The sequence below is a fragment of the Equus asinus genome, chromosome 18 (genome assembly GCF_041296235.1).
Source record: "Equus asinus isolate D_3611 breed Donkey chromosome 18, EquAss-T2T_v2, whole genome shotgun sequence".
Classification (NCBI taxonomy): Eukaryota; Metazoa; Chordata; class Mammalia; order Perissodactyla; family Equidae; genus Equus; species Equus asinus.
The window spans coordinates 37,960,767-37,972,947 of record NC_091807.1 but is presented as its reverse complement, the minus strand read 5'-3'; the positions used below and the strand labels follow the sequence as shown (position 1 = coordinate 37,972,947).

At 53.2% G+C, this 12,181-nt stretch overlaps 1 protein-coding gene across 1 annotated transcript in view; it reads left to right on the top strand.

Annotated features, from left to right (window-relative positions):
• Positions 1-4,484: 4,484 nt before the first annotated feature.
• Positions 4,485-12,181, top strand: part of C2CD2 (C2 calcium dependent domain containing 2) — a 54,268-nt gene continuing 46,571 nt past the window's right edge. Inside the window, exon 1 of the mRNA XM_014839268.3 lies at positions 4,485-5,134. Within this exon, the coding sequence (XP_014694754.3) occupies positions 4,862-5,134 (273 nt within the window). The 5' untranslated portion in view covers positions 4,485-4,861. The remainder of the gene's footprint in view (positions 5,135-12,181) is intronic.

The window sequence follows — 12,181 nt, the reverse complement described above, 5'->3', positions numbered from 1 at the left end:
TGTCCAGCTTTTAACATTTTTCTCTTTTTAGTATAATTTATACTTTATAAAAGTTAAGAGAAAGAACATGGGCTTTGGGGTCCACACTCCCTGGGGTCAAACTCTGGCTCTGCCACGTTCTTGCTGTGTGGCCTTGGACAAGTGACTCAGCCTCTCTGAACTCAGCTTCTGCACTTTTAAAATGAGATGAGGCCACCCTTTGCGTGTTGCCTTGAAAATTAAGTGAGCCCATCAAGTCGAGCACCTCCTCCAGCATCTGTTGGTACACACGGCTGTGACTGCCCTGAGAGCCTGCCACCTGCCCCACCAGGCTGGTGCATTCGTAGGGACCCCCACGCCAGGGATGTGCCATGATGCCCCCCGAGGAAGGGGCTTGCTAGATGCTAACCCCCATATCTATCAGTCACTCCTGCCAGGGGCGGCTTGCATGTGGCCTGGTCCTCAGACTCCAACTTTCCCACAGCCCTCGCGAGGCTGCACGGTCAGGGCTACTGCAGCGCCGCAGAGCTGTCGCTCTTCTCCCGGGGAAGGCAGCTGCACAGCGGCTCGGTAGGCAAGTCATGCAAATGATCAGCAGGAGAATTCCAGGCCTCAAACGGGGCGGGGGCGAGAGGGCGCAGGGCGCTCTGGCCCGGGGCGACCTTCTTCTGGGTTCGCAACCTCCCTACGTCCATTCACAGGCAGGACAGGAAATGGACCCAAAGCACGGTCCAGACTCCGGATGGTGGAAGTGACTAAGCCCATGCGAATGGAGCCGAGGAGATTGGGTCAAATGTCCCTGCAGACCCCATGGCCCAGGGCACAGGGCCAAGTCTTAAAAGCCTTTTACTAAGAGGGAATTCTCGGACTGCCTTCTCTCAAGTGCCACATGCACTCACAGGTCGTGCACCCTGGTTGTCCATCGCAGCCCGCGGAGGGCCAGGGCTCTGGTCTCTCGGGGGGGCGCCGGGGGCACAACCTGATAATTGGAGCAATAATAGTAACAGTCGTGCAAGCTGATGCTGGGTGAAGACGTTTCTCCACAGCATTAGAGACAAACTGTAAACTTCCTGGCCCCCTGCTTTCCTCTTCTGGAAATTTAAGATAATTAATTGGAAATTTAATGAAATATTTTTGTAAGTATTTAAGTACACATCCCAATTTTTTGTTAAGCATTCTTTAAAAAATATAAGAATATCTAGTTCAATGGTAATAAATAATTTCCAGTATTAATAAATATAACTGTGTTTATAGATATGTAACATACGACACTAGACATGTTTATTAATTTTTAGCAATGTAACATCATCACAGGACCTCCTGGGTTGGTAGGGAAGACGTTAAAATACCTCTTCCCTGGCTGCACAGATAAGGCACCCAGAGGTGGGGTGACTGGGCGGAGGCCATCCAGCACGCAGTGCTTGTCCACAGGAAGAGCATTTTGGAAGTGTTCTCAAAATGAAGAATGGAACAATGGAGCCTTTACTCCTGCATCCTGTGCTCCAGTCTCAGCCAGTTACTGGACAACATTCTGAAGGGAAATTTGGAAACACTTTCTGCTGTTTAATCCCTGTCGCCATGGGACTGACCTGGTCCAGGTTCAGAGAGAGGGCTTCTGGAGAGTTCCAGGCAGGTGGCTGCCTCTGGCGGGTCCTGTAGGTTGATGTGAAGAGGTTCCCCTTGGGCCACAGTGTGCAAGCCTGCCTTGGGGACAGCCGCCAGCACCTGGGGCCTCCTCCCCTGCCGCTGGACGCCCGGACTGCCACCTGTCTGCTCACAGAAGCTCGGTGTGAGTGCCTTGGAGGATCAAAGCACAGTGGGGGCCTTTCAGGAGCAGTTAGAAACAGCAAACAACTGCAGTGTGTGATGGAAGCTGACCCACTGGCAGGACTGGTGGGCGAGCACGGGAGCTCCTCCTGGGCAGAGCAGCAGCTCGGCTCCTCCTGCAGAAGGGATACGGGGAGGAGGAGAGAACCACGTGCCTGGAGGAGGGACCGTCACCACGGTGGGGAAAATGCTGCTCCTACTGGGGAGCTAAGCCGTCCAGTGTCCTCCTTGCACTGGACCAATGGGACCAGGCGCAGTGACGCTGGGCCGGGAGCAGAAGTGAGGGGAGCCCGGGTCTTTTTCATAGATTTCCAAGATGTTTCTGTTCCTATCGCATGATTTGATCACAACTGCATTTTCCTGTGGGCTGATGTCATGCCTGGTGTTCCCTCAATTTGCTTTTACACAGACGTAATGCAATAACTATATGTTTACATTCCTTTTGTAAAAACTTAGAGCAGTGTGACAAGTTCCAAACCAGGATTGGTTGTTAGTTTACAGTCTGTTAGGAACCTCTAAATGGGCCAGTGGGGTGAGCACGCCTCGGAGACATGGCAGAGGGGTAACCAGACTGGTTCCACCAGTCACACGGGACGGGCCGTCTCGTAACTGCCAACATGGCCACATCCAGGGCACAGGCGTGCACGGGTGCTCACCCCAGAACAGGGAGACGTGGAGCCCTAGGTTGCTAGTCATCCCTGTTATCCTGGCAAGGGGGCCCCAGGACTCAAATTATTCCACTGCATAGATCTAGCTACAGATAAGAATATAATTAGGTATTTCCTCCAAATAGATTTCCGAGAAAAGAGAGCAATTCCCCGCAACCCCTAAGCGCCTGTGGGCTTCACAGAGAGCTTGTGCTTGATGACCGGGTAACTGACCGGGTAACTCACAGAAACCTGATGGGATCATGCTAGTTCCTCTCTGGAACATGAGACCTGCCTAGCGAGGGCTCGTTCTCCCCCACCCCAGCTCACTTGGGCAATCTGATGATTTCACCTCCCTGCCAGCTCCTGTTCTGTTCCCACCAGGGCTTTTGGTCCAGCTGCCTCCCAATTCCTTCCTCCTTCTCAAAGAAAATCAGGTCCCTTGGGTGCAAATTCCTTCACCGTCCGTCCTGCTGTTCCCTGTCCCACAACTTCAAGCTCACACATCCTCTTCTCGTGGCCTCCAGCCTCTAAGCAAGAAATATCTTGTCCCTCTCAAACTCTCCCCCACCATGACCCATGGACCCTTGGGATCACCTACCTAGTCTCCCTTCCACCCCCCACCCCCACCACTTCCTTCCTACTAGCCTCTACATGCTGCGAGGAATGATTATTGGGAAATTCTTTTTTTTTTTTTTCTATTCTGTGCTCAAGACAGCTGTTGCTTCTGCTTTTCCGTGGCACCATCTCTTATCCATAAGCTAGGTGTCCCGCCTCCTGACCACCTCCAGCTCCCTCTTACACTCTCTGCCTCTGGGTCCTGAGCTGCGCACATGCCTCAGGCCTTTGTACACACACATTTCTTCATATGCCATTACACCAACCACTCCCTTTCCAGCCCAGCACCTCACTCCTGTCCTTAATACTCGGCATCCAGGGCAGAGCCATCACAGCATCTGTGGTTCTCCTTGCTCTACTGTTCCCAGCGTTTTTGCATAATAGCTGTCAATAAATGCCACCTGCCCAGAACCAGATCTGGGATCCTAATCTTGGATCTGCCAAACTAGCCTGTCTTCTTAGCAAACTGACCTCTGAGCCAGGTACTAAGGCTTCTCTTTCCTGGGGGGCAGTGGCAGGGAGGGGCTGAGGAGGAACCTGTCAGGACTCTGGCTGCAATGGCGGAGCCAGAATCCTGGCTGACGTTAGTAACCTGGCCCACCAGCAGACCCTGGCCAGGTAAGAGGGGCCAAGTGGTCAGGTCTAGCCAACCCAGTTCAACGTCAAATCCCCTTCATACAGCTGCAGAAAACACAAGCAAATGGCTATTTTATGATTTGGGCCTTTCACTGGGGCCCGGAGAGTCCCAGGCTAGTGCTCTGTGGCATCTCCTAATGACGGGGGCTGACTCTGTACACGCCCTCACACTTCTTAACAAATACATCCACACGAAGGGGTGTCTTTCTGAGACCCTCCCGGACATGAGCTTGGCAGCCGGTAAGGCTCCGGGCCCTCTTGACTTTAGGGCGCGAGTGGTGGATTTCTAGGGACTTTCCAAATATGTTAAAACCAGACACTGTCTTGCTGGTGGGAGATGGTGAGCCTGGAAATCACCCTTCCCCACGCACACGGGGACACACGTGTGCACACACACACGCGGCACACGCACACGGAAGCCGGGCCAGCCGGCCCCACAGTGGCCCTGGGGTCCAGCTGACTAACTGGAAAGTCGCCACGCCAGCTGTCGCGTCGCCACGCCGGGGGCATGTCAGCGCTGGGGGAAGCGCGCCGGGCACGCCGAGCTGGCCACCCCGCCGCCACGGTCCGCAGGAAGTCGCCGGGGGGACGGCCGCGCGCGCACGTGGCGGGGCGGGGGGCCGGGGCGGCGGCGGGGCCTTTAAGGGGGCGGGCGGGGCGGGCGGCTGGGGGCCGCGGCGGGGACAGCCAGGCGCACGGGCGGCCCAGGCCCCGCCCCAGCCCCCGCCCCTCGGCCCGGCCCCGCCCCCGCCCCGCCCGGCGGCCCGCGCCTCCTCCGGCCACTGCTGGGCCGCGGGCGGGACGCCCGGGGCGGCGCGCGACGAGGAAGCGCGCCCGGCCGCGGCGCGGGGACCTGCCCAGACGCGCGAGTCGGCAACGCCGAGCGCCGCGTCCCCACTTGCCGGTGTGCGGCTTGGGGCCGCAGTCCCGGGCCGTGGCCGTCGTGCGCCGCCCGGGCGTTGCCTCCTGCTCGCCTCGCCCGGCCTCCGGCCTCCGGCCTCCCGGATCGGCCCCGCCGCGCTCCCTCCACGCCCCCCGCGCGCCCCGGCCGCCGCGAGCTGATGTCCTGAGCTCGCCGCCCGCGGGCTCCGCGCCCCGGCCCGGGAGCTGCCCTGGGAAGTTGGGGCGAGGCGCGCCGGGTATGCGCCATCACCATGTCCTGCCTGGGCTCGTGGGTCGCCGAGGTCCAGTGGCTGGTCTTGGTGTCGCTCTTCGTCGTGGCCTTGGGCACGGTGGGCCTGTACCTGGCGCAGTGGGCGCTGGCCAGGGCGCGACCCCGGCCCCCGCGGCGGGCGGCGGAGCCTGAGGAGGGCCGGCGCCCGGAGTCGGACACCCTGCTCGCCTGGATCCTGACGCTGAACAGCTGGAGGAGCCAGTGGCAGGCGGCCTGGGTGACGGCCCTGAACGATGAGGCCAAACGGCAAGGGGTGAGTTTCGGTGAGGGCGGGTCGTGCTGCGGGTCGGGGTGCGGCTGATGGCGAGGTGCCGGCGGACAGGGCAGAGAGCTCATCTTCCTGGAGCCTCGCCACAGCCCTCCACAGCCCTCGACTGATCGGAAGTGAGCCTTCCCCGCCGCAGAGCATCCTTGAAAGTTCGGAGAAAGACCCTGGAGAGCGGAGGACCCTTGATGGGGAACCCAGGCAAAGGGATTAGATTTTATTCATCACTCATCAGGTGTGCCAGGCCCGGGCTCCACCACAGGGACAGTCTGTCGGAGATACTCATCAGAGGGGCCCATGCCCCTTCTAGCTCATACCTGCCCTTCCTGGAGTCCCAGGTGGATTCTGGTGCCCAGCTGGACACTTCCACTGTTGCACCTGATGTGTGAATAACTGTGACCCAAATATGCTTCCAGCTATAAAAATGAATTTCACCAAGAATATATTTCCCAAAGGTTTGATTCCTCGGCATATGAAATTAGTGCCCATTTGTTGGTGGCCAGCCATTCGCCAGATGCTGTCCCACAACTCCTGGGACAGAGGCGTTGTCAGCATTTTACAGGTGAGCAAACTGAGGCCTGGAGAGGTTAAGTCACCTGCCCAAGGTCACACAGCCTGGGTGTGTGGGTGGCAGAGATGGGATTTGAACCCAGCTCCCTCCTACCTCACAGCTCAGGGGCTTATTCTTGACCTCTGCTGCCTCGCACTCTTGTGCTTATATTTCTTCCGTAGTTAACGACTTGCTGAGTTATTTTTACTTTTAAGACATCGTAGTTTAATGACAAGTTCCTGGCGACTACTATTTCTAGGTATTCCACAGGAGGAATTAGGGCGTCGTGGGTTCGGGGAAGTGGCTCCCAGCCTTTGCTGGTCCCCCTCACTCTCAGGGGCACACAGTCCTGCACCTGCTCCTGCCGCTCGCTGGAGAAGTGTGTGGCCGTTCACCTTGGAGAGAGGGCATGCAGCCTGTCTGGACCCAGCAACCTTCAAAATAGCCGACAGTAGGTCCTCTCCTGGTCTTTGCCATGGCCCTGGCACACGTAGCCATGGATTTTAAAACCAAAAAAGCTTTGAGCGTAAATGAGCATAAATCCAACAATTCGAAAGACTTCGTTCTGAACTCTTGAAAAAAATAACTGTACCTTTTGGATGAAAAAAAAGGTTTCAAGGTCAGTTGACTGCCATCTGTCTTGGTTCCTAGACTCTGTGCCCCACTGTTCAGAGCTGGCCATCTCCTGTTCGGGGGAACCACCCCGTCTCTTGAGGGCGCTCCAAAGCCATGTGACCTCTCACATGGGAGCAAACACAGATTTGTTTTCCCACAAAACTGCTGTCGTTGACCCCTGATTGACCTGGTGTCACTGGCCGGGGTTCTGGGGCTGGTGATGTGAGCTGGGGCAAGCCTTGTTCCCTTCTCTTCTGTAAAATGTGAGTGAGTGTTGGGTGAATGACCTGTAGGGTCCTTCCGTTCTCCCACTGGGACTCCTGACAGAGTTTCAGGCTCAGGGGGCAAGACCCTGCCTCCTGTAAATTTGGGATGGTCCCGCTGAGACCATTCTGTTTCATTTCTTGAAATTTCTTGATGGGCTTCAGAAAATATGATTGCCGTAGACACAATGCTGCCAGAGTACCAGTGTGCTTGGGGTGTTGAGAGAGATAAGAGGAAGTCTCTGCTCTGGAATTTGTCTTTGGTTGGTCAGGTAGAGCTGAGAACGTTGAAAAAAAATAACTGAAGGTTTTGGGGCGAAAACCTTTCACCTGGAACGCTTGAATATTTGTGTGGGAGCAAGGGAAGCTCTGTGTTCAAGGAGTGGAAAGACAGATCTGGCTTGTTTGCATTTTCTCTGTTCTTTGTCTGCTGTTGGCCATCATCAGTTTTTTATTAGACATCAGTCTTTGCAGACTCCTGCCTGGAAGTGGCAATAATGTACCAAGTCCAAGCTCAAAGCAGCCACGAGTCTTCTCTAACAGTTCCGTGTGGATGTAGAGCGGGTCTGACTGTGGTGTCAGGTGGGGATACATTCTCTGTGTGTGTGTGTGATGTCACTCTGCTGTCCTTGGTCCCTGCAACTCTTGCTTGATTTGAATTCAAGGGGAAGGTTTTGCAGGCAGGTAGGATCTGGGTAACTCGCCTCTCTCCTACGTCTCCGGGTCACACACGCTCCCAGCACCCTGGGTCATCACTGTCCCAGCCCTAATGACAACATGGGTGAGCAGGTGCTGGTGTTTCCTTAGTGGATGTCTGACCTGGGCAGCCAGCCCCGCAGGAGTCTCTCTGCCCTCCCCTAACTCGATTCCCACTAATCCCTGATCAGGGATGACACTCCAAGCTCACTCAGCCCAGAGAGCCACAGCTCAGTGCCCCGCTCCCGTCCCCACCACGTCCTATGATCTCTCTGCTCTTGCCAGAGAGGAGCCCACTTCTCAGCCTGTCACTGGGGAATCCAGGACACACTGGAAGTAACTTAATCATATCTAGTGTCTCCCATGCAAGGTGGAATTTTCTATCCAGTGGGGATGGTAACTGCTCCCATTCTAAATTGTACCCCAGCTTTGTCTTTTAGGACTGAAAGGAACCCTAAATGCTTCTAGCAGAGCCCTTTCCTTCCCCAGAAGGGGAGAGTGGAGCCCATGAGCTGGAGAGACCTGCGAGGATTGACCTAGACCCTGGGCTGGAACATTCCCCTGTAGGAAGCAAATTGGACTTTGAGACCCAAATGTTCCCTTTAGTTGAGGTCCAGCAGGAAAGGACAAAAGGGGACGATTGTGGAACACATCATCTCTAACAGTGGGGCTCGAATCTCCGGGGATGGATCGGAGGCTTGATCAGCGACTCGTGGAGTCTCCTTTGCACCCTCAATGCCCAGGGCCTGTGGCAGCTCAGCTACCCTGTGTCGGAGGCCCCCTCCTCCCAGGTTCCGACCCTCACTTTGTAAGTGTTTTTAAATTAGACAGGCTGGGAGTTGGGGAGACACAAGAGGAAACCATGGCTGCCCTGCCAGCTGGTCGCGCAGGTGCCAGGTGTTTGGGAGAGCGCAGGCGAATTGCCTGGAGAGCTTTGAAAAAATACTCATGCCTGACCCCCCCCACCCCCCCACCAAATTCAGACTTAGCCGGCTAGGTTGGCGGCAGTGTGGGGAGCATACTGTGTTTTTCACACATTCCCCAAGCCAGCTTCTCAATAGTGAGAAGCCACTAGATATACACCTGTCCCTAAGCCAACCATCAGTCAATCATTGAGAGTCTCCTCACCCAGCAACACCTCTCCACTCCAGTGTTACAAACACCTCCTTCCAGTTGATGTGATGGCAGTTCAGTCACGGAGAACAGAAAGATGCCAGAACTGGCTTAGTCACTAGACTGGAAACCAATACTGTATTCTCCAAAGGCGAGGCAGAGGGTTTCCCTCCGATTCCCCTGAGTTTGTGTTAACCTCTACAGAATGGCTTGTGGTGACAATCAGTTACTCCAGCGATGGCCCACACCCCCGACACCCATATGAAAGGCACTGGGGTTGCTCTTTCTACAGCCTCATGGGCACTGGCGACCAGTGTGCTCGCAGCCCAGTGACCCCTGCCCGTGGGTGGATGGTGCTTCTCTCCCCAGGGGGCTGCTGCCTGTGCCACACAGGTTCTGAGGGCGAGGGCCAAGTTCTGGACTTGCCTGGAAATGGACCACCCGAGCTGGCCGAGGCCCTGCGTGAGGAGGGTCACCAAAGCCACTTGCTTCTTTAGTCCTCTGCTCCAGGATTTTTTCAGAGGAATGTTCTAAATGCAGATGACTGAGACTATGGGACAATTTGTGGTCTTTGTAAAAAGAAAAAAAAAAGAAAAAGGATGCTGTGTGAACTTAGAAGAGGTTATTAATAGCTCTGACTTGTATATGAGCTTCGGCAATTTAAGAAATAAACAAAGGAACAGGACTTGAGAGTTTTCCTATTATGTAATGACCTTTGAGTGGTGCTCACCAGAATCCAAGCTCCTTGACCAATGACGGTGGCAGCAATCTAAGAAGTCAGTCAGTAAGAATGTGAAGGTGACCTTGGGTAAGGCCATCAACTGCCCTTCCCTGCGCCTTCCACCGTGACCCCTACCGCCGGTCTCCTTCCTGTCGCTGGGACGTTCAGGTTCTTTCCTGTGTGGGGCCGTCCCACAGGCCATTCCTTTTGTCTCCAGCACTTACTTAACCTTTCTCCTTATTTAACTTCTGTAAATCTTTCAGGTCTCAGCTCAAAGGTCCCTGATCCTCCCTTTCTGTGAGGATGCTGCCCCACCCCCACCCCCCGCAGCCTGCACCCATCCCCGCGTCAGCACCTTGTGGTCCCCTGTGTCATTGGCTCCTGGGATTGTGAGCTAGGTCAGAGCCTGGTCGGATCCGTCCAGGCACAGCCAACCCGGTGTCCAGCACAAGGCTGGCTCAGAGCAGGTGGTGGTCTGGGGGATGAATGACAGGCCCTGTTAGAAGCTTGTCGCTGGAGGGGGAGAAGCGGTGGCAGTGTGCATTGGCCGTCTGGACACAGGCCTTCCCTCTTGGGAGCTGGCCAAGCCTGGGCAAAACAAGCTTTTAATGTGCTCTGTTTTTCACTTCTAAAGAGTCTACATGAAAGGAGCTCGCTGATGACTTTGCAAATTGTCCATCCGAAACCCTGGAGTAGGTGCCGGTTCAGGTTGTTCTGTGCTCTCACCCGTTCTCCCAACGAGACAGGAATTCAGGGGAAGGAAGAGTGGGTGTAGTGTGAATGTCGACTAAAATGCAGCCAAGGTAACTTCCACCCGGTGGCCCTCTCCTGGGCTGCTGAGGAGGGAGGGGACTTCTTGAGCCACTTGGAAGAGCTGTGTGTTCATACCTTCGGCTGGAAGGTAGCTCTGGGGCTGTGTGACCTTGGGCAAGTCCTGACTTCTCTGTTCTTTATCTGTAGAAGGGGATAGGTTTAGGATCAATCTGGAAAACAGTATCCACTCCGGATGAGACGAGATCTGTGTGAGGCATTTAACAAATAATGAGTCGATAAAGGTGGGCTGTTCTCTTGTAGTCTCCTTTTTGTAAAACTTTTTGTTTTTTACTGCTTTTAGATTTATAGAAAAGTTGCAAAAATAATTCAGAGAGTTTCCATACATTCCTCCCCCAGCCTTGCATAACCATAGCACAATGATCAGAGCCAGGAAATTAACATTGTTACTATAATTGTACAATGTTACTATAATTCATAGTACAATGAAGTTGACTTTGGCACGTGCCTTTAACTAGACTGAAGACCTTATTGGAATTTCACAGGTTTTCCACCAGTATCCCTTTATTGTTCCAGGGTCCCATTCAGGTCCCACATGGCACTGAGTCCATGCTTCTCCTTAGTCTCCCGGGGTCTATAACAGTTTCCTAGTCATTCCTGGTTTTTCATGACCTTGACAACTCGGAAGAGTATTGATTGTTATTTTGCCGAATGTCCCTCCATTTGGTGTTTTCACACGATTGGACTGAGGTAACACAAACCACAGAAGTGATGTGTCCCTTTTAGTGTACGTGTCGTGGAGTTCGTGACATCAGTGTAACCTACTGCTGGGGACCTTGGCCTTGATCCCTTGGGTAACGTGGTTTCTGCCAGCTCTTCTTCCTGCTTCCGTCTCCTCTGACACCTTTCCCCCTGTAGTTAACAGATATCGTGGGGAGGGACTTTGAGACCATACAAATCCTGTTATCCTCCAACTTTTGCTCACTGATTTTGCATCCGTGTGTCTGTAGTCTGCAATACGTACTTCTGTGCAGTTTGCTTAATGATGATTTTCTGTTCCCTTCTCTCCGTCTCCATTTATTCGTTGGAATTCCATGACAAGAAAGAGCTGCCACTCGTCTTCATCTGTATATTTCATTGATTACTTACATCAGAATGCACTCATGGATAATTTATTTTATTCCATGGGTTATGATCCAATATTATCACTGTTTATTTTGTTGCTTAAATTGTTCTTGTTGGGGCCATTAGGAGCTCTCTCAGTAATAGCCTCTTCTGTTTTTCCATCAAGAGATACATATATTTATCTTTTTAGCACTTGCTTACTTCATGCTTCCACAAGATCTTTGTTCTAGACTCATCTTGCACTTTCCCTCTTCCAGCCCTGGATTCAGCCACTTCTCTAAGCAGCCCTGGTTCCTTTTACTGGAAAAGTGTTTAGAATCCAAGATCTGGGCTTTAGGGGTGCTCTTTACTGCTGGGGTCTCATTACTTCTAGACCCTTTTAGTGGACAGAGTTAGGAGATGGATGTGTGTATACTAACACACTCGTATACACATGTCTGCATTTCTGTATCTTTCTGTGTCTTCAAAACCATGACTTCATACTGATAACCTTGCATTCCAGGTCAACAGCACAGAGTTCTTTCTAGTCTTCCCCTTTCCTTATTTTTAACTTCCTTCTCCAAGAGTGAGGCTTCTGGTACTTACTATCGGTAACATGTTTATTTATTTGGTCATTTCTAGTATATACATAAAGTAGTTTCTGAATTGCTAACCCACACCCCTGTGAGAAACACACTGACCAGATTATGGCACTTGTGTGTGGTCAGGATATTATTTTCCAAAGTTTCTTAGGTTCGATCTGTCTTCCCCACCCCTTCAGGGTGGTTGTCTCACTCACTTATAACACAGTTCGGTTCATTTCTTAGTGTTTGTATTCCATCTGGGGTTCCTCCCACATCCTGATTAAGAAAAAAAAATCCATCTTCACCCAGTGATTTTGGAAGTCACCTTTGTCATGTACTGTTTCCCCGTGTATTTGGGTTTGTTCTGGACTTCCTGTTCTAGCCCACTAGTCCGCTTGTGTGCTCATGCGCCAGTACCACACAGTTGGAATTCTGGACGTTCTGTAGTGTGTTTTAATCTCTCCTGGGGCTCATCTCTCTGGTTTTCCTTTTTCAGTGTTTTCCTGGTGATTCCTGCGTGCTGCTTTCCCATGTGGATGTAAAATCTTGCTTTAGTCTCAGTGGGGTAGAGCCTGGAATGGGGGCTGTCAGCCCGCAGACAGAGTGTGGGAGGTGCAG